Source organism: Phodopus roborovskii, unplaced genomic scaffold (genome assembly GCF_943737965.1).
Source record: "Phodopus roborovskii unplaced genomic scaffold, PHOROB, whole genome shotgun sequence".
NCBI lineage: Eukaryota > Metazoa > Chordata > Mammalia > Rodentia > Cricetidae > Phodopus > Phodopus roborovskii.
In genome coordinates, this window is record NW_026125426.1 from 49,935 (window position 1) to 75,977 (window position 26,043).

The window sequence follows — 26,043 nt, forward strand, 5'->3', positions numbered from 1 at the left end:
GAAGATGGAGCTAAGTAAGAAGGAGTGACAGAATCTAGGAGATGAGCAGGGTTTGAGGCTCCCTTTTCTAGTCTCTCTTTCAGCTTAGTGCAGTTTTGCCTGTGTGTGAATCAGACTGAGCTATACGTTATAAATAGACACAGACACACACTGACATGCAGACTCCGAGGGGTAATGGTGACTTGGGACCCCCATCTGGATGTACCGGTAAAAGAAAGGAAGTTTGTCCAGAATGTCCATGGAATAAACTGATGTTCCTCAGGGATCTGGATCATCTGCCTCTAGCTACAGAGACAGACCACCCAGTGCTATGGTGCCATGCGCTCTGAGATACCCATGCTTCAAGACAGCGCTAGTCAGCACCATGGCTTCAGAGCCTGCCTCTCTGAGAAAGACAGTAAGGGCTGCCAGAAACACTGCCAACTTCAGGACTTGTAAGTCTACAAACTCTAGCCATGGGACAAAACAGACACGCAGACCACGTTTTAATTTTTAATCAGAAGGTGATTGTCACTGCTATAGTGAATAAAACTCAGTGAGTCAGAATGGCATGCAACTCTTTATTGTCTATGTGTGCACGTGGCACTCCAGTAATGACTTCACAGACAGTGTGAATAAAGGGCTCCCGAGACTGGGAGATAGAGCCACTCACCTGGAAAGAAGCCAAACAGCTTCTGAAGTACCAATTACATGATATTGCAAACTAACAAACACTACAAGTAGTAAAATGCATCGCGTCAGTAATGTCGTGCTATTTTTAATGTTTAAAATACCTGTTAAAAATCATGCAACATATGCACTTCATGAAAATGCTCAATTACACTCAAACAGCTGGGCACTGAGACATAGGGCAGTTTCTAGCACAGTGCCAAGTAAACAACACAGGTCCAGTCAGTGATAGACACCTCCACAAACACAAAGCCTGCTACCTCACCATCTACAAGCCTACCGTGGCTCAGGACATACTGCTAGAACTGACTACATGAACAAGCTCTGATCAATGACACACAGTTTCGATGCGTGATGATGACAGACACACCTCTAGCCTACGTGATACTTAAATGTATGTGCTCACTCTAGACTCACTAAGAATAATGGGAAGTGTGGCATCATGGTCATACTGGCTCTACCTTCTTCTCACTTTGTTGTATGCCACATAGCACTTTTTGTAATTTCTCCTGGAATTAAAATGCTGATTTAGGCACAGACATGTAAAACAAACTGTTGCAGTACAGAAGGTGGCGATGATTCAATTTTACCAAATTAAATATATGCTTGTCACTTGTCCAGTGTCATTGTCACTAACTCTTCAAATGTAACAATTTCCTGATACATGCGTTCAGTAAGAGTTTATTGGTGCCTCTTACACTCATATCTTCATCAATCTCCAAGGAAAGGACTCATATTTAGGGCTGGGGAAGTAGCTCAGTGAATCTTTACCTAGCATTTGTGAGGTCTTGTATTTAATCATTATGAGCTAAGCTAGGTTAGATGCATAATTTAGGAGTTGCAGAACAGCCCGAAATGATTTTTGAGGGCACAGGTGTGGGAAGCCTGGGCTGGGTCTGGAGAGAGCATCCCAGGGATATACTGCTCTCCCCACCTCATCTGCTAATGACTCACCATGGCCCAGGCACATGCTCAGGGTTTCACTGACTCACTTTCTTATTGATTTTATCACCCTCTTCAGTATATATTTTCTCCTGAAATTCTAAGACCTCTTTAAAAAGCCATGGGTCTCATGCAGAACATTGGCTATCCATTTGCTAAAGCATTCACTTTTAGTCTCTGGTCTCTACTCTAAAACCTAATAAATCTGTATCAAGATTAAACTCTAACAGCAAAATTGGTTCTGCTTCATATAACACTACATCTTCCCTCAAACGTTCCATGAATTTTGTATAAAGGAGATCTCTAGGTTTGCTTCCTTTCGGCTTTAGGTGCACTTCTGACCTATTTTATATTCAGCCTGTTTCTCATTGGTCAGTGCAGCTGTGTGCCAGGGAAGGGCATAATGATGGTGATGAGACTATAATGCCCATGATGCAGGAGACAATGGAGATGACTTCCCTCTGCTATGCAGAGGGTATGTGCTTCATCACATGCCTGACCACCTGTCAGTTATCTGTGATGCATAAACATGATGAATAATGGTGATAGATCAATTCAGAGTCATGACAGTTCCATCCCTAGGGAGGACAAGGCTACTTCATGTCTCTTTTCCTTAGAGAATGCTCTCTCTCTCTTCTCCAAAGCCTGTGCTGTCCGCAGAGGCTGCGTGCAGCTCAGACGCATCTTTCGAGAGCCTTGTGTAACTGGACCGCTGGCTTCGCTTGTGTGTCATGCCCTTCAGATTTTCATTCTGAACAGCCGTTGGATTGGGACTGGGCCCAGGCCTCAAAATGACCTGAGAAGTTTCCCTGATTCCCTCCATCTCGTCAAAATTTTGGTTGGCTCTGTTAGCTGGTGCGGTGTTGTTGTTGAGAGTCACGGTGCTGGGTGTTCGGTTCAGATTGTAGGCCTTTTGGCAGGCAGGCCAGCTTTCTTCAGGGCTGCTAGCAATCAGGCTACACTCGGAAGGACTTTTCTTGTCTTCCGAGCAAATGGACATCCGAGCTATAATTGGATCTTGCAGGCCACTCAGACTGTGTGGCATCCCACGCTTCCCACTGTGGCCATCGTCTTCAAGCTCTATGAGATTTGCCTTTTCCAGTCGGGAGTCGTCTGCTGCCTCATTGTGAAGAGAGTGGTTGGGAGAACTCTCGTTGGATCTTACTCCCGAATCTGAGGAATCTTTTTTGTCAAGGAGGGCATCTGACAAATATTCTTTTGCTTTAATGAATGTTCTGATTGGCTCAGCGCTGTGCTCTGGGGTCTTGGACACTCGCTCTGCTTTGCCTTCAGCGTTTTTATCCCTATCGTCTTTGAGCAGCGGGGTATTATCTGACTCTTCTGTGCCGGACTCATCTTCATCGCTGGGCAGCTTCTGGTAGCGCAGACCACCTCCCTTAAGCTTCAAGTCTGTCTGGAAGAGACTGGGCCGTTCTGAGGATTTCTTGCCTGGGAGCAACTTACTACCTGACTGGTCAGATTTTTCATCTTCTTCAGTAATAGGGTCCAGGGGTGAGGCATCATTAGTGGATACCCCTGATGAGGAGTAGTCTAGGACATCCCCCCTCTTCATCAAGAATGACTTGCGCCCATCCTCCTGCTTTAGCTCACTCTCTTTCCCCCTCTCTTGTTCTAGATTAGAATGAATGGAACCCCCTGAAGAACTCTGACCTATGTAGTATGTGCTGTGTGGAGAAGACCTGCCACTTATTGTTGCTGACCCTGAGCCCCCTTCTAACTGGGACATCTGAGCGATGTATTCTCTATAGGCATCTCTATATTCGGCCTGCACCTTATCAGTAAGCTTTGAGATTTCAATACTGGAGTCCTGGGAATTGAGACTCGAGAGACTTGGGGTTCTGCGAGTTTGTGACTGTGAAGACAGAAAAAAAAATTTAAGAATTCAAATAAGAAGGGGATAAGACATAATAAACATCAGCTTAGGAAATACAAATGTACACTAATAATTTAAAAGTTATCAAAATACCAGGGTCTTAAAAAATTCAACCTGTTTAATAAAAGCTGTTAGTGTATGAACCATTCTGTGACTAGCTTATAAATTTTAGCAACATTAATTTACTGTTTATATCCAAAAGAACAATTCCAGGTTATACAAGTCATCTGAGCAACTGTTTTTAGTAATTTCAAGTTTTTATTTTATTTAAGGTAAAATACCTCCATTGAGAATGAATTCCTCTTAGAAGAGATTAAGAGGGAAACAAAGACAGATCTCACAACACAACACTCAGGTCTTCAAGGTCTGAAAAGAACGCATTTCAGACAGATGATAGGAAGCTCCTGTCACATCTAATTCAGAGGAAGGAAATGTCCTTAAAATGGAAGAAAATGTGATAACAGAGTTCTGGGGTGAGCGGCAGCGGAATCTGTGGGTCAGCTGGGCAGGAAAGGCAGAATGAGAGACAAATTTTAAATTCAGTTTTTAATACTGAGTTTCAAGGCTCCAGCTGCTTTAGATCTGAAGAAAGCTAATAAATGAGCAACAAAAAGTACAGATTAGGGAAAAGAAGCAGGGAATGCAGGAGACAGCACCAGTGAAGTTAAGAATGGATCACAGCAAAGTCTAGAACAAAGGTGTAGGGGCAATGCCATCTTTCCTTCAGAAGGATTCGGTCCCTCAGGATGCCACTCCACCCACTAGTGCAACTGTTTGCAAGTGCAGCCTGTGTGCATGCGCCCCTGTGCAGGGAACCCATGGGCCCTGAAGTGCATTCTGCAGGACATGATGATACTATGTCTTTTTCCTTCATTCACACAGGAGTGCCCAGTGGAGTGCCAGGGTTACATGTGTGTGCTGTCACAGGAGACGGGAGGCAGCAGCACTAAAGATATGTGCAAAACATTCCCACTCTCAGTGGGCATTTTTTGTTTTAAAAAAAAAAAAAGTATTTTTTTTCTAAAAATGTTTATGTAACTTTTTTATTTCTATTTAATTATGTTTAGTAAGCTTATATCTGCAAAAAAATTTTAGGTCCTGATAATATTTATTAGTGTGTGGGGGGGGGCGTGCATGTGTGGGTCTGGGGATGTGTGTTGAGTTGAGAGGACTTCTACCATGAAGAAGTGGTTTTTACTTCTACCATGTGGGTTCTCAGAGGTAAACTCAGGTCATTAGGAGTCATCTCACCAGCCCAGAGTCCTGGATATTTCTAAGAGAACAAAACCTAAGAATAAACGGCCATGGGAGCAGTGCTGTGCTAATGGGAAGACAGGCGGAAGTGTGTGAATAGCTGGGCAAGGGAAGCTGGAAGGGGGAAGGAAATGCTTCTGACAGAACAGAGAGATCAACGGACCAAGTGTGAGCTTGCAAAATAATTCTTGTATCAGACAGTAATCTATAATAAAATAGCTTCTTCACTTAATGTAGACTGTATGGAGAAAAATTGAAAATATTGTCACTGCCAACAAAAGCCCTCCCGGAGCACCTGCTTACCTGAACTGCCCTGACACAGCTTCCTGCTCTGGCTGGTCTCTTGTGGCTGCTCTGGCTCTCCTTAGCTGCTTCCCTCCTAGGGCCCCCTACCCCCTAACCCTTCACACACTGCTCACTTGCACTTCTGCTGCTGATGCCTGCACCTGTCTAAGACATCCTCACAGAGAACGTGTGTGTGGTCCCCCACACAGCGGTGCAGGCCGGGCGTCTCAGCACTCAAGATCTGAGGCAGGAGAGTCACTTGGGCCCAGGCTGACCCAGCCTGAGCACCAAGAGAGAAATAGCAAGTGTGGTGTGTAGTGTGTGTTCCTGTGTGCAAAGGGAAACCAGACTGAATTCTCAGTGGGTAGCAGGGTGCTAGTTTTCCACACATATGTACTTTGGTTGATGGTCACTGAATCTCACAGGAAAACAGCAAAAGAAAGGTAAATGTGCAACCACAATCATACCACCCATTCTCACTCTGTGTAGATCAGGCTGGCCTCAAACACATAGAGATCCTCCTGCCTCTGTCTCTGAGTGCTTGGATTAAAGGTGTGGGCCACCACTCCTGCCCGCCCAGCAGTTCTTAGTCTCCTGCCATTGTCTTCTGTGTCAATTCCTGAACAACCTAACCTTCCCCTGCACTTTCCCCAAGTCTTTGCATAGTCCTCCCTTCCTCTGCCAAGAGTTCTCCATCAGTACTCTCTGCATGAGCATTTTAATGTACCAGCTAATTTGCATTTATTCCCCAAATCAGATGAATAATGACACAAATACCTGCCAACTCAGATTACTGTGCCTCGGGGCTCCCTCGTCCAGGCCGAGTGTGTTCAGTTCTTCAAAGCTGAAGTTCAGGGTGTAGGGGGTCTGGCTGGAAAGCTCTGTGTGAGGCAGTTCATTATGGGAGGTGCGGCGAGCAGCTTCTCCATGAGGGACTGAGGCGCTGGAGTTTTCATTGAGAAAACGTGGATCTTCAGGGACCACCTGGTTCTCCACACTTCTCATTTCTAAGACCTTAACAAGAGATGGATATTCAACTGCTTTGTCAGAGCACATTAGAGTTATCACAGCAGGGTCAGCGACGCACACTGCCCACTATGATGGTCCAGGGAATGTATTCCAAACCTTACCTTGATCCTATTAATAATGTTAAGAGAAACATCAGCATTTAGCTTACAAACTTTAAAACTTAAGAAAAAACAAAATTCAACTGGAGTCTGTCAAAGGAAACCAGAGCCAGAGCAGAAAGCAGCAGCAACTGAGGCCGCCGACCTCTGTATAGAAACAGCCCCACTCCAAAGACAGCAAGCACACGCAGAGCCACAGTGTGAGGTGGGGAGGGTTAGCTTTCAAGGGATTCTCGATAAGCCAATTTTACAAGATTCTTGAAGACAGGACAGGGTGATCAGACCTCAGCTGGAAGTAGATGAAGGACAACCAGGGACCTGAGGAGTAGCGGGGGTGATCTTATGTTGACCATGGGGTTCTTTCTAAAGTGGCTCACACGTACTGCTGCTGACACAGAGCAATAGACAAGGACACAGAGTGAAGGTTGAGGCCTGGAGGGCCCAGGGCTTGGAATTGGTTAAGGAGAGCATTTTTGTTGCATGGAAAACTGGTGAATCGCTTCTTCTTCAGAAAGGACAAGATCCCACATGCTGCTGTGACTGTTCCCCATAGCACTGGGGTGAATACAAGTATAAAACTAAAAAAAAAGTTACACACACAAAATGCAAATGCTTTTAAAATTAATATGGAGAATTATCCATTTTGGGTCAGTATTTCTTAGTTCTGGGTTTGCACAGTATAATAAAATACTGCCCTGCCTGTGATAATGGTGTAAAACCTTACCATACTTCTAAAAAGATGCCAGTCTCCAAAGTTCATATTCATCTCTTTCTTCAGCTCATCAACATTGCACTGAGCCAATACCCGGCCATTTATGTTTGCCTGAGTGGAAACAAAAACAAAATCAAAAGCATTCTGAATTACTGGTGCTTTCAAGTCTGCTTCAGAGAGGCTGTGCTCAGAGCAGCCATCACTCTCCATGCAACACAATGAGCCACATCTCAGCCACACAAATCACTTGACATTTTCCTAAGTGTCAAGCATTTCAGTGAAACAAACCACAATTCGGGACCAACCAGTCTCTCAAATATTTCCACTGGCTCTGTCCTGGGCAGCATCAAAACCATTAACTTTGCTTTTTGAATCTGAGAAAATACTAGCATGAACACGGGGTGGAGACTGGGAAGAGAATATTCTTTTACCTTGTGAGTATGTTCATTGCCAACCAGATCTAAATGAAGTGTGTGTAACAAGCCAATTCACCACTTACAGTGGATAAAGATACTAACTTCCCAGTCTACTAAACTTATGATAAAACAGGTTTTCAGTTTTGGGGGCCCTGTAATTCTAGCTGCACTTAAATGAGAAACAGTAGCATAATTCGAGGGTGGACTTCTGATTTTATGGGGGGAAAAAAACCCAAAACTGACTACTAACTGGTAAAATGAGGTATTATTTACATTGGGGAGTGGTACGATGTTTCATGTCGAGGTTAATTCCAAGGAATGAGCATACAAATCCTGTCCATGGCAGACCGAAAGCAGACTTCCCTGACACTATCCATGTGCCTGGAGGAGCAGGGTTTGTGTGTGGGAAGGAAGTACTGAGTCAGATGGACAGGAGTAGGCATGGATTAGCTCTGTAAGAAAACAGACATGTGCCATACTCTTTCTGACCACATGTGGGATAAGATTAGTAACATGGTACATATGAATGCATGTGATTCTTTAAAGGCATAAGAAGCAGAGGCTTGCTATCAATGTTCTACTGCAATAACTGTGATATGAAAGCTTAGCTAGAAGTAAAGTCTGTAACTAGACACATCTAACTTCACATAGGCAATGTCTTCCCTGCACCTCCAGACATAACTGCTCAGCTGTACGTGTGACTTTTGAGTTATGAGACTTGTAAGAAAGAAACCTTCATGTTCGCCCAACCCTACGATGTTCTTCAAACATAACACAATCATAACTCTTACATGATACAAAAATGACCTTTTGTAAGAAATGAACTGTACTCTAATTACTATGAAGTCACACAAGCATGTACTACAGGCCAAGTATCCTTCCCCAGAACACTTGAGACTACCACTGCTTCTGAGTGCAGCAATTTTCCACCTAGGGAGGGGTATTCACTCGGACTTCACTCACTGAGCATCCAGCACCCAGAGGCTCTGATACCGGATTTACACTGACTTCTGTGTTCAGAGAGCCTCCTGTTCCAGAGATTTCAGATTAGAGATGTGTACCGTATGTAGCTGAAGACAGTGGGTACACCAAGTAGCCTCATTATGTTCTCTGCTCCCCAGTGAATGAGCTGTTGTATTTTTCATTGTCTCGTTTTATTTTCATCTATATTAGACCATGTTTTAAGTAGAGCTGCCATTCGGCTATTCTTTCTTTAATCTACTTATGAAAATAGAAAGAAGGAGAGCTCCTCATTTTACTTGGTGGTGTGGCATGCAGTGGCTCACTATGAAAATGTGCTGCCCAGTGTCTGGTCTGTCTTCTGCACTCAGTCCTTTCTCTAGGTAAGATGTAAGCATACATCACCTTTTTGATTGTTGTGCAATACTGAGGCAGCATGGTCTGGTCCAGCCCTTCTATTTGCCTCAGCTTCTCAGAAATGACATCCACAGTCATTGAACTCAGTAATAGTGTTGTGCCTACGGTGGCTGATCCCTAGGTAAGTCAAAGAAAATACACATAAGTGTAGCGTTAATATGGAGTGTATGAGGTCATGTGACAGAAAAATTTGTTAACTTATACTGCTGAAATAAAGAAAACACAGCCAATGCATATAGAATTTAAGGAAGTGCCCTTAATAAATAGATTTAGCTACTGTGACATGTAATAAGTAGTGTTTATTACAGGAGGGGCAGTCTGACCTAAACCACCTTTCTAAGATGGCCATCCTGTGGACCAGGTCTATATCAAGTCCTCAAATGATTACACTTAACTTTAAGAAATAAGGAAACTGCTCCAAATAAGAGGGAGAGAATTTAAGAAGAAGAAATTACAGACACTTATAGAATACAAAGTACACATCTAAGAATAATTTCAAGTGCCTATATCAAACAATTAAGTAACCTTAAAAACACTGTGTACTGCCTTGGTAGTCAGGCATCCAAAATGAATATCTAGGGATTGGTGGACATGGGTCGAAATGCACGCAGCTGGTTAGGTTTTATATAAATGAACTGTCTTCTTTGCTCCAACTATTTCTAGAAGGGGGTCTGGAAGCTGTAGCCACAATAAAGAAAATGCAATAAAGATGGTGGCACTCTGATTTGCCCTGTTTGCCCTTCAACATAATCTTCATATGAGAAACAAGATTTATCACCTCAAGTTTGGATGGGAGTGGTGGCACCCACCTTGAATCCCGGCACTCAGGAAACAGAGGCAGGGGGACCTCTCATAGTTCAAAGTCAGCCTAACTTACATAGCAAGTTCCGGGTCAGCTGGTGGTGGGGTTAGTACATAAATGTTTCAAGTATTTTACTTGATACTTTTATCAGTGTCAAGAACAGTAGACTATCCTATAATTTAAAAATACCTGTTAGGCACAGTTAAGCCTTATTTGTAATATGAAAACATAATAGTTGTACTACCTCAGAAACAGGTGAACATACACTATGTGTATGTGTGTGTGTGTGTGTGTGTGTGAGAGAGAGAGAGAGAGAGAGAGAGAGAGAGAGAGAGAGAGAGAGAGAGAGAGAGAGAGAGAGAGAGAGAAATGGGACTGTATTATTCAGGCAGCAGGAGCGGTGATTTCATGAGTCTTGGACTCTACCTAGCTCATAAAAGCAACACAGGTACATCAAAGTTTAGAAACAGATGACCTGGAACAAACTGCATCAAACATACTTATTCATAGTTTGCTCTTATTTAACTATAAAATGTATTATACCTTACATGATCCAGAGTTACTCTCAATATATTTATACTGGCTTTCTTTTTTGTTTAAAAAAAAAATCACAAAAGTAGAATTTGATCAACAAAATATAATGTTAAATTATAGTTCACAGAAAAAAATCCATGAATTCAAACTCATAAGACTAAATTTGTTTTTGTTTTTGTTTTGAGACAAGATCTCTCTATGTATCCCTGGCTGTCCTGGAACTATGTATAGCAGGCTGATCTTGAACTCATAGAGATCACTGGCCTGTGCCACCCAAGTGCTGGGACTAAAGGTGCCACCACTCTCATCCTTAAATCTTAACACTTAAGTTAATGAATCAGGAGGAAGAGACAACTTTTCTTATGGAATTCCAACTAATTAATGTGGCAGAGAGAAACAGAAAATCCCCACCAGGCAACCACCATCACTACAGTAGCTGTATTTTATAAACTCCATCACTGGCCATCAATTAATGGGCAAAAACCAAGCAAGTTGAACAGGACATGGCAGAGTTTCAAATATCTACCCCAAATAATTCATTAGTTAGAAAAAGAAAGTTGTAAAGTATTGACACCCAGCAGAAGCCACCTCAAACGAAGAGTTAGGGTCACATCTGGCTCCTATTTGAAAGCTGGTCTTTATCAAATAATAAGTTATTAATTTGAAAACCATATGGGTATGCAAAGAAACTTGCAATCACTTTCCAAATCTTTTTTAAAGTAATAATGCATAATAAAATTACTTTTAAAACAGATGACTCTTATAATCAAAACAATACATTGTGAATGGAAATATAAAAGGAATATAAAAATGTATTAATTTAATAGAAACTCAGTATATTATTTTTTGAGAGGAAAAAAAGAATCCAAATAGTCCTTCATCATTTATGGTGCATTCTCATTTGAAATCCACCTGTGTAATTCAGAACAGATTGATTCAGTAGTCTGGTTTTCTAAATCGGAATTTATTTATTTACCTTTCTTACTTGGAAAACTCAATGCAGCACACATTAGCTTGCTTAAGCTATTAGACAGAAGCTTGAAAATGCATCTGAATCAGGATTTCTCTAGTTCAAAGCAAAGCTATGGAAACACTAGTTACCTGAGGTGGTGGTTTTGCTTTCTGGTGTCAGCAGATTAACAGTACACTCTGAAATATCACATCTTCAGTCAATTCATTAGAAAAGCTGAAAACTGATTAGTCAGCAATGGCTGCCATGCAGAGGCTGAAAGCAACTACAGAAATGAACCCAAGACACAGAGTGGGCAGAGATCTATAAACAGCCCCGCATGAAGTAGCTGATGACCATCTAACAGCCTGCTAAGGAAAGTGAGATGTCACCAGGAGTTTCTGTACCTGTCTCTGTTTGTTAAACCCAGAGTCACACGGCTTTAAGGAAGGAATAAAACAGAGTGAGGGTCATGAATGTGAAATAAATCAAAGCACACACATCATACACATAAACAGAGCTCCTGCCAAACCTCTTACTTCTCCTCAACTCTGAACAAACTTTGGTATCAGCAGCACTGAGTAAGAAACATACAGAAAACAGTTTTTGTTTCATTAGTAGATACTTAGAAACTTTTAAATTGCACTCTTGAAACTTTTTTCCACTAAAAGAATAAATCATGCATCACACATTCAACAAGAAACTAGGTAGATCACATTTTTTCCATGAAAAGCCAATATTCTTCCAATGTATAAGCTTAAAATTGTCAAAACATTTATAAGTCTTGAAGACTACCTTGAAGAACAGTTATTATTCAGAATTACACCACTAAATATGAGTGTTATGTCATTGACTATGATGATTCTAACAGAAGCCTCAGTTGCCTGTTCAAAAGAAATATCTTGAAAATTACAGCCCAACAAATCAGAAATGTAAAAAAGAAAAAAAGAAAAAGAAAAAGCCCACACTCTTTTGACTGCCATACTGTAAGAACTCTACTTCAAAAACAAAACAAACCACTGTTGTTAATTGCTCTTGTGTACTGAAAATTCCATGGCCAATATTCTCAAATGCTTAAAACCATCCACAGACAACCAACAAATTTCAATCTGTCATTGGCCATGGTGTTCTACTAAACAGGAGGAGGCTCTGCTAGCCTCACCTTAGATATCTGTCTTTGAATATGGTCAGGGTGTGTGTGGAGGGACACCCTCTTCTACCCTCTACCATCAGACTGTTGAAGGTGACTACACATACACATCTCCATAGGGACATGCACAGATTCAGACAAGTGCAGTGAAATGATGGTTTATTGTAAGATGCCCCAAACAAGAGGCAGAAACTGTTAATTAGCTGGGAACAGCAACTCAGCTATCTCCCTCCTATGTTATTATGATCACTATGTAACTTATTCTTCACAAGGCTGGAGAAATAACTCTTTCAAAGAGTAGGCTTAACACTTAAGTTTGAGGACACTCTTTAAATAAAAAAGAAAAAAACAAACAAGTACTAACATGTTTGTCTGCTTTTTAACTTTAAATTTTGTGGTGTGTGTGTGTGTGTGTGTGTGTGTGTGTGTGTGTTGCTATCATATGCATGCAGTGCCCATGGCAGCCAGAAGAGGGCGGTGGAGCCCAAGACTGGAGTCATACACAGGAGGTGAGCAGGTGCCAGGGGGGAGCTCTGGGTCCCCCAAGGGAGCAGGCAGTGTTCTCAACCACTAAGTCATCCCTTCAGCCCCCTGTACTTTTTAACCTTTTTTAAAAACTACATCTATTTAACCTTCTTTAAAACTACATCTAAGACTTCAACATTACTATAGTATCATCTATCAAAATATTCCAGTCCATTTACCTTTAGTTCACAGGAAAAAAAAAAAAAAAAAAAAAAAACCTGAAATATGACTTAAAGACTTCCATGCAAAAAGTAAAAATTCAATTCAGCCTATATTTCAGTATAGGGGGAGAAACTAGCATTTTCCCATAATTCAAAAAGAAAATGAAAATCCACTTCTTAAGTACTGTTAAAAGGGTTTACAATATTCAAGTTCAAGTGATTGTCACTGCTGCACAGAGTCTATGAGGGCGGTGGGCACCTGTGACATGCTCGGTCTATGAGGGCGGTAGGCATCTGTGACAGGCTCGGTCTATGAGGGCAGTGGGCATCTGTGACACGCTCGGTCTATGAGGGCGGTGGGCATCTGTGACACACTCGGTCTATGAGGGCGGTGGACATCTGTGACATGCTCGGTCTATGAGGGCGGTGGGCACCCATGACACACTCAGTCTATGAGGGCGGTGGACACCCGTGACACACTCGGTCTATGAGGGCGGTGGGCACCCGTGACACACTCAGTCTATGAGGGTGGTGGGCATCTGTGACACACTCGGTCTATGAGGGCGGTGGGCATCTGTGACAGGCTCGGTCTATGAGGGCGGTGGGCATCTGTGACAGGCTCGGTCTATGAGGGCGGTGGGCATCTGTGACACGCTCGGTCTATGAGGGCGGTGGGCATCTGTAACAAGCTCTGTAACAAGCTCAGTCTATGAGGGCGGTGGACACCCGTGACACACTCAGTCTATGAGGGCGGTGGGCACCCGTGACACACTCAGTCTATGAGGGCGGTGGGCACCCGTGACACACTCAGTCTATGAGGGCGGTGGGCACCCGTGACACACTCAGTCTATGAGGGCGGTGGGCACCCGTGACACACTCAGTCTATGAGGGCGGTGGGCACCCATGACACACTCAGTCTATGAGGGCGGTGGGCACCCGTGACACACTCAGTCTATGAGGGCGGTGGGCACCCGTGACACACTCAGTCTATGAGGGCGGTGGGCACCTGTGACACGCTCAGTCTAAAGAATGCCCGATTCCTTACCCGCATCTGCAGCTTTCTCATCCAGCTCTTGTCCTGAGCAAACAAGAGACAGCTTGGTTCGGACACAGTTACCGTGAACACAACCTGCAAGTTCTAAAGTAGTGGCAGAGACAAAGTACCTACAGGGAGCACCAGCTTTTCACACTTCCTCTATGAGCTGGAGTCTGCTGAGCAAAAGCTCTGCCATTATTAAATCAACAGTTGTCTTCATTCTCAAAACATGACAGTAAGAGCACACTGGAAATTGTAAAACTATTTTAATATTTTAATGTTGCTTGTTCAATTATGAAATTTCTTGCAATTCAACTCAATACTAAATCTGTTATGTCTTTTCAACAGTGTATAGACATGATCTCCCAGAGGCCAAGAAAGACAGACACTGGTGATCCCTTGCTGGCCTGGGAACCTGCAGGCTGTGAGGGCAGGATGCCTTCCATTTTTGTCTCCTTCCACCAGATAGGGCCTTCGCATGCTCAATAAATGCATGACAGGGCAATGAAAGCTCGCTCGGCATCAGCCAGTATACACAATGCTGAGAGAGCAGGAGGGGGAGGAGAAAGAAATGCTATAGTAACCCTTCTGGGGGTGGGAGGGATAAGTCTGCCACCAGTGAAATGTAGTGGCTCACTAACACACTGTCACCCAAGAGACCTGGCTCAAGACAGGCCCTCCATAAGGGCAACAGAAGGTTCACCATGCCACTAGAATTGACACCTGAGCAATGTGGAATCAGGGTACAGACTCTGTAAAAAGTCACAAATCTGGGTGGCTCTTTTGGCTCCCTAAAACTCTTGCTAGTACCTTGCTTCTGAACAGACAGTTGATTCCCTGAAGAATGGGTCAGGCCTGATTTTGCATTCTACATGTATTATACAGAAGGTATCCTGTTGCTTGTGTGTGTGTGTTTCCTGGAGACAAACTGCCCACACTCCCACAGCATTTTAAGCTGACTCTTGCAACACTTGAGCTTCTCGTGACAGCAGGAGGTGACTGCAGCAGTCAGTTAGAACCCAACTGCACCTCAAATGCATTTACACTTCTCTCACTGCGAATGTGCCATGCAATGCACAGTCTTTGTGTTCATAAACTTGGGTAATCTTAATTATTTAGAATTGATTTATATATGTCATGGTCAAAAATAAATACTTTTATGACACTCTTTATGCATTTATGATTATGACAACCCCAATTTTTCCTTACTTTTTTAGTATGTTTAGACTATATGGTTTGTAAGGGTGTTTTGTGAATTATGTAAATCTCTTTCCTCAAAGCAACTCATACCTACACAGAGCCACGCAGTGCAAATCTGTGTTGAGGCCAATGGACACTTTGGTGAGAACCCCAGTAAAAGATAGTAAAGGCACCAAGTAAAATCTTCCAGAAAAGTTCAGATTCCCAAACAAGGTCATGCACCACACAGCACTTTCAACCAACTTGAGACTGTATATTAACGGCGGTCCCATGATAATACTCCATCTACTTACTGATGGCATAGTTGCTTTAGTTCGTGTGAGTGAATTCCCTGTTCACAGAACTGCCTATGGTGTGATTGCCAGGATACACTCCTGTCCTTAAGAGATACACGATCATATTCACAACCTCGAAATGCCTCTAAATGATGCCTCTTTTTTTTTTTTTTTTTTTTTTTTTTTTTTTTTTTTTTGGAGTAAAAGCATTTTTTAATCTAATTTATTATTTTACATGTCGATCCCAGTTCCCTCTCCCTCCCTCCCTCCCTCCCTCCTTCCCTCCCTTTTACCCTCTCTGCCCTCTCACATGCACTCTAACCACCCTCCCCTCCCCATCCCCCCCACCCCAATTCCATATGTAGGGGAATGCCATCCAGTTGGGGTCATGTAGATCTGACAGGTCCTGTGAAGTAGGGACTAGGGCTTCTCTCCTGTCTCTAGCTTAAGGCAGGTATCCCTCCATGGGGGATGTGTTCCCAAGGTCCCTTTGTGCACCAGGGATACATCCTGGCTCCACTGTCTGAGGTACCTTAGACTGCTCAGTCCTTCTGGCTGAGACCCATATTCAGGGGGCCTGACTCAGTCCCATGCTGGATTCCCAGCTATCAGTCTGGGGGCCTGTTAGCTCCTCCTTGTTCAGGTCAGCTGTCTCTATGTGTTTCTGCCACCTGGTCCGAGCCCAAGAAACATCAGTACATAAAACCCATGGGACAATCTAAACTGGCTACAGATGTAGCAGGTAGATTGTTGTTAAATACTTGAGTGTTTTAGCCTGCAAGTCACAACATTTTAGAATAGTTTTAGATTAGAGACCATCTTTTCTTGACAACATATTCTGAACATAAAACATGAGCTGGACATCAACTGCACACTGACTAAAGTAAGATTTTCTAGGTTTGTCTATACCATCCAGCTCATGCCCATCTCTAACGTCAAAGGTGATTTGCGATACTTTCAAAGCTGTCCTATATGAATCATACCAAGTGCAGGCTGTATAAGAACAGTTAGATAAAAACAACTCTCAGCGCTAAGGGGAAACCCACCACTGAATACCTGTGATGACTCCTGGAAACAGCCTTTCCTGGCTACAGAATTCAAGCCCCTCCCATGTCACTGAGAAAGGGGAATGCAGGATGAACATTAGCTTTGGAATGGACTCATGGGCTGTAATTATTAGTATTCAATATTCTACACTGCCAGTCACACCATCAATGAGTTAGTGCACTGCTGCCAATCGTGTTAAGATGGCCATTACTGCTACAGAAGCAATGAGACACCAGTGTCCACACCACGAGACTACTCTATTACCCTTGAGGAGTCTGTGGGTGAAGGAAGCCCCTCAGCAGCGTCCTCCTTGATAACTTCCTAGCAACATAAACAGGAAAGTGGGTGAACAGGGCAGGATGAGCCACATAGAGATGAATGAACATGATGCTAAAATAACAACACAGATAACACCAAACACTAGAGTGCCTGGAATTCCCTTTCAACCACTTCAACATGTAACTAAAATCATATTACAGGGAATTTGTTTTTTATAATCACTTAAAGTTTGTCATCAGGAAGCCCTAATGGATTTGGCACAGATGTATTTTGTTTTGATTAATTATGTTTAACAGTATGTTTAAACAATCTCATTCTGTCGAGTCCCTGCCACAGACTTACGGACTAAAACCCTTTTCTCTTGTTGCATCCACCTTCTGCTAAACCATGATGCTCATGTATACACACAGAGACATACCTATAGATGTCCTTTAAAAACATATTAGACATTAGCAGATAGAAAAGACCTAGTTTTTAAAGTTTTGGTAGCAAACAATCCATTACAAACCAGAGATCTTTGGTTGTAAAAACTCAACATTTAGTCACTGAGATGGCTAGTCATTTTTCTTTCATAGAAAATTTCACAGAAATGAAGATAGACATTTTATATTAGTGATAGCTTGATTCTGAAAACTATAAAATAAGTTGTACTCTTTTACTCAAGAAAGAAAAAAATACAGCTTTAAATGCTACCCATGTTCTTTTATGAGATTAATATTTTAGTTACCCTTTTATATACTTACTAGGCCATTGTTCTGATCTCTGGGCAAATTCGTTTTTACTGATGAACGTGAGATGAGATGTTGGGAACCGCCAGGGTAATACCTTGGCGTGTAAAGGTATGGGGCAAAGAATGGCTATGGAAAAACATGTAACAAAAAAAAAAAAAGGGCATGAACAATTACAGAAATCAAAGTGTAATGAGAATTATCACGTGAAACCAAGCAACACAACTCCAAAGTTCAAAAGCAAGTGACAAAACAAAAGCCTCCTTCACACTCTGTAGGATCCAAACCAGAGTTAAGACCATGACCTATACTTTATCTTGTTCATTTGATATGTTTTGTACCTTGAGAGTTGATACAACCATTTATCTCTATATTTAACATCTTAACAAGTTTGCTATTCATGGTTTGTATGTATAACTTACAATTTTTTCTCTAGAGCAGACTAGAATGTTGTTAATATACTCTGCCTGGTCACGTGGGAACAACCAGCAGTGTTTCCCAGGACAGCCTTGTGGGGGCCCTGGAGCTCAGCTGTGTCAGCACACACTGGAGTGCACACTGCTACCTGCACAGGACTTAACTTGCGCATTTTCTCATAGCCGGCTTCACGTAACAGATCATATGGACTAGAAACACAAAGATGAGGACTCATTGAAGTTCACTGTACCGAGGTAGTGGCTTCTCCTTTACTCTTGACAGTTTAAGAGGACTGCTATGCCTTTTAATGGTATGACTCACACCCCCCCTAAATAATAACAGAAACATTGAACCTCAAAACAAGAGAAATTTAGTGTCTTAAAAATAAGTAACTACTTTAAAAGCATATTGCATCATTGCTCTTAAAATAAGTGAAGGTAAAATTTAGCCTAGATGGCTTCATGATTCTTTTTCAAATAAACTTATTTTCATACCTTTAATTAGTATCGATTAAGCCATGTTATGTAAAATTACAGCAGACTTTAAGACTGGTGACTAGGGATCTGTATTCCACTCCACCTACCACACAGTTAACTTTTACAGAGGACGAGGGTGGCATAAATGCTATTATATGCTATTGGTTCCTCTTGTGTCCCTTGTCCACACAGAAAAAATGGGATCACATTTCTAAGACTACAAACAGCAACCCGAATTACAAATATGGTCATTTAAAACAATAGAAATTTAACTTATTCCTTCTTTGTCACACTTATCCCAGCTCTTTCTTCCCAGCTCATGTGGAATAAAGTCATGCAGTCAGCTTTCTTCTCTGAATATTCACCCCGCGCCCCCTGAATTTAGACTAACCAGGGAGAAACAAAGGAATAAACTTACAAAGGATCTTAAGATTCTACAAAACATCCTGGTTCATGATTTGTTTCCTTTGGGAAATCATTAGTGCCATTACATGATTCAGTCATTAAGGTGAGAACTGGCACCTTTTGATTGACTACATCCAACATGGTTTTGGTACCACTGGTAACTATGCTTTCAATTTTTAGTTAGGAAATTGTATATTAAGCAGAGAATTACATATGACTGAGGGTACTTGAAATAAAATTATAAAAACAGCTTATGGTGGTATTAACTGGCAATAACATTTGCTCCTTCAAGCAGTATGTTCCCATTATTATCTCACATATGTCTCCGTACTACAAATGACTCTAGGAATTTATTGCTGTTGCAAATGCAAGTATAAATTGCTACACAAAATATACCAAAGGAACCTTTGTTTATAAACAGACAAACAGATCCCTTTACAATCTAGGGTATCCATTGCTGAACCCACAGTATTTACTCTCATCAAGAAAATAAATAAAAATAAATATACCTATATGCAGACTCCTTAGAAGTTTAGAATATTCTAAAATCCAAGACTCTGTTTTTAAAAAATCATGCAATTGTACATTTAAGTCTTACACTTTCCTATTTTAAATCCAAATTACAGTTCCAAAGCAGTATCAGAGCCCACTGGCAGAAAGAGCCTGGTACCCCAGAAGAGACTCTATAGCAAAAGTGCTGCCCCTTACCCTGTTGTAGAAGGGGGTGCTGGGGGCCAGACATTCCGCTGTAATAGCTGCTGTGGGGTTGAGGGGACACAACCCCGCTCGGGAACGGCCCGTTGAAAGATCCTGAAGATGAGCAGACAGAAGCAGGCTGACTGTACCCAGAAGGTGGTCGAGGAGGGGCTTCATGCAGAGGGAGTGGGGGATATGCGAGGCCTCCTATGTTGATCTGCTCTCTTGCAGCTCGGACGTCTGAAAATTCCATCATAACCCAAAAGGCAAAAGAGAACAGGGCATTGGTGATGAGTCCTGTTACCAGCTACTACACAAGAATACACTTTCTTCACTGCTAGTTCTACAGCTGGGTTTAAATGAGTGGATGGGAAATCTTTATTAGTCTACAGACTTTATGTGAAAGAAAGAAAGAAAAAAGAAAAGACCAATTATACATAAAAGGGTTGGGTTTTTGGTTTTTCTTCACTAGTTGAAAAGTTATTATATTTGGATTCTTTAGTTACCAAACATTACCGTTACTTTTGTGTCTCTATAGAGCTATTTGTGATATGCAAACAAAAGACTCAAATTGTCTAATACATACAACATCAACCTCTCAGCATAGAGCACCCAGCCACAAAAGCAATAGCTTTACAGTGAGAACTAAGAAAAAGAACTACGTATTTATGGTACAATATGCTTCCTTAACAGAATGTGTGTGTGTGAGTGTGTGTGTGTGTGTGTGTGTGTGTGTGTATTGCATAAGGCTCAAATGGAGGAAATGAACCTGTTCATCACCTCAAACACTCACCATTGTTCTGTGATGAGACATAAAATGGCCCCTTCTGGGTATTTTGAAACACTCATTAACTCACAGCCACCCTACTGTGTAGGCAGAGTCAGAAACAACTGCTGCTACCCACTAACTAGCCTCTTCTCATGGCTCTTGTCCTCCCTCTTCCCAGGGTCCAGTAAGTCCAGCTCTGCTCTCCCTTAGATACCACACATGGGGGAGGTTACAGCATTTGTATGAATCTATTTCACTTCACAGAACTAATTGCAGATGATCCCTCAATACCTCCCACCAAGCTCAGTCATGGCCAATGAGTGACAGCACGCAAAGCCCTTATGTTCCAATACAGCTGTGTGATCTCCAGCACACACCAGTCTCTCTAAAGCGGGAATGCAAGCCAGACTTGGCAGTACAGGCTCTAAAGCCGGAATGCAAACTAGATCTGCAGTACAGGCCATATATCTGCTGCTCAGGAGGCTATGAGGTCAAAGATCAAAAGTTTAGGGTCAGTTTGGGCAATTTAGTGAGATCCTGACTCAATATAAAAGTAAAAAGAGGGATGAGGACATATTCAGTGACAAGTGCTTGCATGGTGTGCACATGGTCCTGAGTTCAAGCCTCAGCACTGCCCTAAAATAAATTAACACTTAATATTTTTAAGCCCCAGTTTACAGAGGTCCCTATTAAAAGCAGAAGATGGAAAATGGGACAGCTACGTGTGGCATCTGAAGCGAAAGTCAGAGGAGCTCAGGTTTCCAAAGGGAGAGTTTGGTGAAGCGAGGAAGAGAGCACTGTGGAGTAAACAGCTGATACCCTAACATCCCAAGGTGCAGACACCCCAGTCCTTACACTCATCAGTTCCTCTGTGGCATGCTTGGTTCAAATTTCTTACTTTTTCATAAAGCAAGAAAAAAATGAGAAAGCTAAGTTAGAACAGGAAATCTGTCGGCCATGCTGGCACATTCCTGCAATGCCAGCACTTCAGAGGCTTAGGCAGGCAGGAGGACATCAGTGACTGAGTCACTGAGAGCTCACCTCAAAAATAACAGCAAAGCCAACACACAAAACAGAAAAGAAAAGAAACATGAAAAGTTTTGATGACTTCAGAGGAAAATAAACTGCACTACATCACCCACCTGCAATGATCTCCGTAGTTTGGGATCCAGGTTTACTGTGCATGGCAAAAAGGTCTTTACATCTCGAGCCACAAGAACTGGGGTCCTTGAAGACAGAAACACTTCAAAATTTCTTATATCTCCATCAATTTCAAGCAGTGGCTCAACATCTTTAGTTGTTGGAATATTCTTTGATATTCTTCAAAAAGAAAAGTCCATAAACACTTCTGTCAGAGTCAAATTTTGCATTCTTAAAATGTGTTGCTTCTGTCCATAAGGAACATTTTACATACCATGTTCTCATCTAAAAATTTATTTATGATAAGAAACCCAAGAGAGAGAAAATAATAATCTAGCTCCAAAATGACCTAAGTGACAACGAAGAAAGTCAGACCATCACTGACTTGGCCAAGAGCAGGGTATGGACCAGAGAGACAGGGGGAAAGGAACTCCTACCCCAGTACTGGGTATACCCCAGACAGTTTAGTCTGACTGAGGTGGGCTACAAGTGCACAGGTGGGGGCCTCAGGAAGACTAACAGCTGCTCACATCACACAGGGAGCCAGCGAAAGGCTGGTCCTGAGACATGGCTCTTCAATGTGACACTGTGGCTCCTTTTCAGGGGGAAAAAAATCTTCTAAAATAAATCACACAAATTATTTTCTATTGTGAAAGTAATATATGCTTATTGTATAAACATAGATATGGTACAAACACAGAAGGTAGCCTAGAAAGAAAAAGACTTACCTGATCAAATACAGTAACTACTAACAGAATGTATTCTTACTTTATGTGTATTTTCCATAGTTGAGTTCAAAAGTAAACAATTTTGGATCAAGTAGAACTTCTCAAATGTAAGAATAAGTGAATTTTAGTCATTAAAAACACTTAATAGATACTGTTACAATGGCCAATAAGAAGTTGTCTTCAAAGAAGAAAAATGGCCAAATGTTCATATTCTGCATGGTACTAAATACCATGTAGTAAGCAGATCTAAGGTACATAGGAGAATATACAAGAGATAAAGAAGTAAAAACTTCAACAGAGGTGTTCAAACAGGTAGACAAGAAAACTGGAATAACAGCAGGGTCTACTAACTGATGAGTGGGTCCAGAAGTGGGAGAAGGTCCGAATCTCAGTGTGGTGATATTATCTAACAGATAAAGCCTGCCTGAAGATCAGAGTGCAGAACCAGCCACACTAGCTAGCCATAGAGGCCAGACAGTGGTGGCACACACCTTTAATAACCAGCACTTGGAAGACAGAGGCAGATGGGTTTCTCTGAGTTCAAGGCCACCCTGGGCTACACAAAACTGATTCAGTCTAAAAGAGAAACAGCTCATATAAAGGTAATCCCAGCACTTGGAGTGACGCACCTTTAATCCTAGCACTAAGGAGGTAGAGACAGGAAGGGATATGGCTGGGAAGAGAGAGAATTAGAAGGAGGGAGGAGACAGGACCTCAGGGCAGTCTGAAGCAATCTGAAGCAGTCAGTCTGAGGAGCAGTGCAGTCTAGATAGTCTGAGGATGCAATCTGAGGACAGGATCGCCCATTTGGTCTGAGCATTGGTAGAGGTAAGAACTCTAGTGGCTGTCCACTCTTCTTCTCTGATCTTTCCGCTTTCACCCCTGAATTCTGACTATGAGTTTTTATTATTAATACTAATTAGAATTCATGCTTCGGAATACAACTTATCAATAAAAGGGATGATCTATATTGATGCACATAGACACACCTTATAATAAATTAAGTAGTGTCCAGCCAAATGTGCAGAAAGCAGATCACAGTCCCTGTGAAGTTTAGGGAGGTGAGGAGGAGGGTGACAAAGGATTACAAAGAACCAGGTAGAAACCTGCCTAGGTAATGGGTGTGTGTCACCTTTCTGACTGTGAAGACAATTTCATGGATACATGCAAATACCAAACGTGAAATTGGGCAGCTTCCACACAGTAGTTTACTTATGCTAACTATGCCTCCCGAAGCTCCTTGAAAGTCCTGGCTTTCTCTCTTCAAAGCACTTGCTAATTACTCAAGAACATGTACTTTTGGGTTGCACTGGACTCCATTTTAGGGAAGAGGACATTTTCTTCATCTTCCCAAGTGAGATGGAACCCTATTCTAAGATTAGCAACAGCTGCGTCTTTTCTTTGGGATCAGCACTTTACTGCTGAGACCCAGTACTTGGCTGGTAGCCAGATATTAAAAGTCATTCGAGGGAAAATCCAGAGAACAAAGTTAGCAAAGGAGGAAAGAGTGGGTGCTGGTGGGAAAACAAGGCAAGCAGTTTTGTCTTGTGGATTTCACCAAGTCCTGCAGACTCACACATGGACAAAACAGAAAGCTCTCTGAAATTGGTTACTTTAATAAAGTAAAATGGCACTCAAGCTGATTATTAAATGTATTTAAAGTGTAATGAAAGCCTGCAAAATGATCATATGGAATCATTTGCAAAGCTGGAAAAGTATCAGAAATGAAATAGTTAAAAAGGTAGTTCATTTATTTTAGGGGCTTTACACACACAAAAAAAAAAGGAGGCCAGGAAGATTTAGATAAAAACACACAGCTGACAAGTCACATGAAACAAATGAACCGAATCCTAATGCCAGCGCTGCTTTCAGCCTGAATGCGAACAGTGTTCCCAGCGTGGTGAACAATGCTGCTGTTCACAAGCCAAACGGCTACCGCTGCTTTCCAGACTGAAGTCTCTATCCTAACCTCCTGAGCTCAATGCATTAAGCCCTTCTGTTAAAAGAGACGTTTATGTAAATGATAATCTTTTGGCAGTGGGCCATCAAAATCATATGGGCCTTTATTTTTCGGATATTTTTTTTCCAAAGGTTAGCATTTAAAGAATTTAAATAACTTCACTTTTCAATTAAGAGTGAATTCAAATTGCCAGCACTATGAATCATGTGACTGAAGTTGCCAGCAGTTAAATGGCCTTGGAAAGCATTTTACAATCTCAGCCGGCAGTGAGCTCCCAGGACGTTTAAATGTATTTCTTTTGATGCCACTAATCGAACAGCACTTGTTAATGCCAACATCCATGTAAGTTAAAGCATTTTGATTGTAACTGCATTGCTTTATAGGAGATACATATTAATTACTTGGCAGAAATTGCATAAGCCATTCATGTCAATTCCATTCAAAGTAAGGACCAAAACTACATGGAAAACTTTCTATCTTAAAGTATGAGCAGAGCCATAATGTATAACTTATGAAGAAGATAGTATCACATTTTTCTGAAGCTGTTAACTAATAATGTAATTATTAAATAAGAGTTTAAAATTAAGATTTACTACCCCCAACTCTCACAAATCCATGATCAGGCTTATGTGTAAGCTAGGCAACCCAACTGTCTTTATAAACTCTCACCTGCCTGTACTGTACCACACTTGAGACAACCTAACCTCTACAAGACTAATGCAGTTTAGTGGAAGGGAGGGCACTTGCTTAGCGCCCACATGCCCCCTGGTACAATCACTAGCAATGAAGGGGAAAACAAGAAAGCCACCCAACTGTATTGCCAGAGACAACAACAAAAGACACCACACAACTCATTTTTAAAATAATCTTAAATTATACATAGTGTGTGTGCCTGGATGTGGATGCATGAAGCACCCAGAGGCCAGAAGCATATGATTCCCAGGAACTGACATTACAGTTTGTGAACTGACAAGTGGGTGCTACCATGTGGGTACTAGGAACCACACTGTAGACCTCTGGAAGATCAGCAAGTGCTCTTAACTGCTGATCTACCTCTCTGGTCCCATAAAACTCATTTCTATAACCACCATTTTCCATGGAAAGACAACCAAAACCCTAGTCACTCCCCGCTCCTGTATTCACCCATTTATTTCACAGCCATTCCTTGTCTTCAGCACAATTCTCCTACTTAGTGATGGCTCTTTCTTTTCTTTTCTTTTCTTTTCTTTTTTTTTTTTTTTTTTTTTTTTTTTGACGTTTTGAGACAGATTTTCTTTGTGTAACATCCTGCCTGTCCTAGAATAGACCAGGTTGACCTTGAACTCACTGAGATCCACCTGCCTCTGCCTCCCAAGTGCTGGGATCGAATGCGTGCACCACCTCTGCTCGGCTAGAGATGGCTGCCTTAAGGACAGCTCATGTTCTTCTGACAACAGACCCAAAGCCCTTATACATTCCTACATGTACATGTCACATGTGCACCTATTAGTGGAATTATCTTCTTAAACATCTTACTTCCCCTCCAGACTGTCATTTCCATCAAAGTGGAGAGCATGTTTGGTTTTAATCACTAGTATATTTTTTAATCACAGCACAGTTGTTCAATAAATACTTGTCAAGTGAATAGACGAAGAAACACACATACACATACACATTCTTCCCCAAGAATTCTATCCTTTCTGAATAAAACAATTTGAATTCTACCCTGGATACTAACAAAATGTTATGCTTGAGAAAGAACAGGAGTAGCATGCTGAGTTACTTTTGTGTGTAGTATGAGGTAAGGGCATTTTCCTTCTTTTCTGGCATGTGGGAGGGAACCTACCATCTAAGAACCATTTGCTGAACGGGCATACTTTCTCTACTGGATGGCTTGGCATTCCCACCCACACCTCACCAGGCCCAGTGTTCTGGGCTGACTGTTTGATTGCCCTGTGTGCTCTTTGTATCACTGCTGGGCTGTTGATGCCAGCACTGTGTGGTGAGCTTTCAAGTTGGAAAGTGAGGGCCTTCCGAGTCTGCTCTTCTTCAAGATTGTTGTCCTTTATGCAAATGAGGGTTGTTGGCATTTTGCAAGATTTTTACATTGG

The 26,043-nt window shown here is 42.0% G+C and overlaps 1 protein-coding gene across 1 annotated transcript in view; it reads right to left on the reverse strand.

Annotated features, from left to right (window-relative positions):
- Nucleotides 1-546: 546 nt before the first annotated feature.
- The window catches only part of LOC127215305 (kinase D-interacting substrate of 220 kDa-like), a 77,261-nt gene continuing 51,764 nt past the window's right edge, over nt 547-26,043 (reverse strand). Inside the window, 11 exon segments of the mRNA XM_051175676.1 lie at nt 547-3,484; nt 5,822-6,058; nt 6,896-6,994; nt 8,665-8,793; nt 11,369-11,401; nt 13,843-13,875; nt 16,620-16,676; nt 17,378-17,491; nt 19,369-19,383; nt 19,385-19,596; nt 21,264-21,445. Coding sequence (XP_051031633.1) covers nt 2,225-3,484; nt 5,822-6,058; nt 6,896-6,994; nt 8,665-8,793; nt 11,369-11,401; nt 13,843-13,875; nt 16,620-16,676; nt 17,378-17,491; nt 19,369-19,383; nt 19,385-19,596; nt 21,264-21,445 — 2,371 coding nt within the window. The 3' untranslated portion in view covers nt 547-2,224.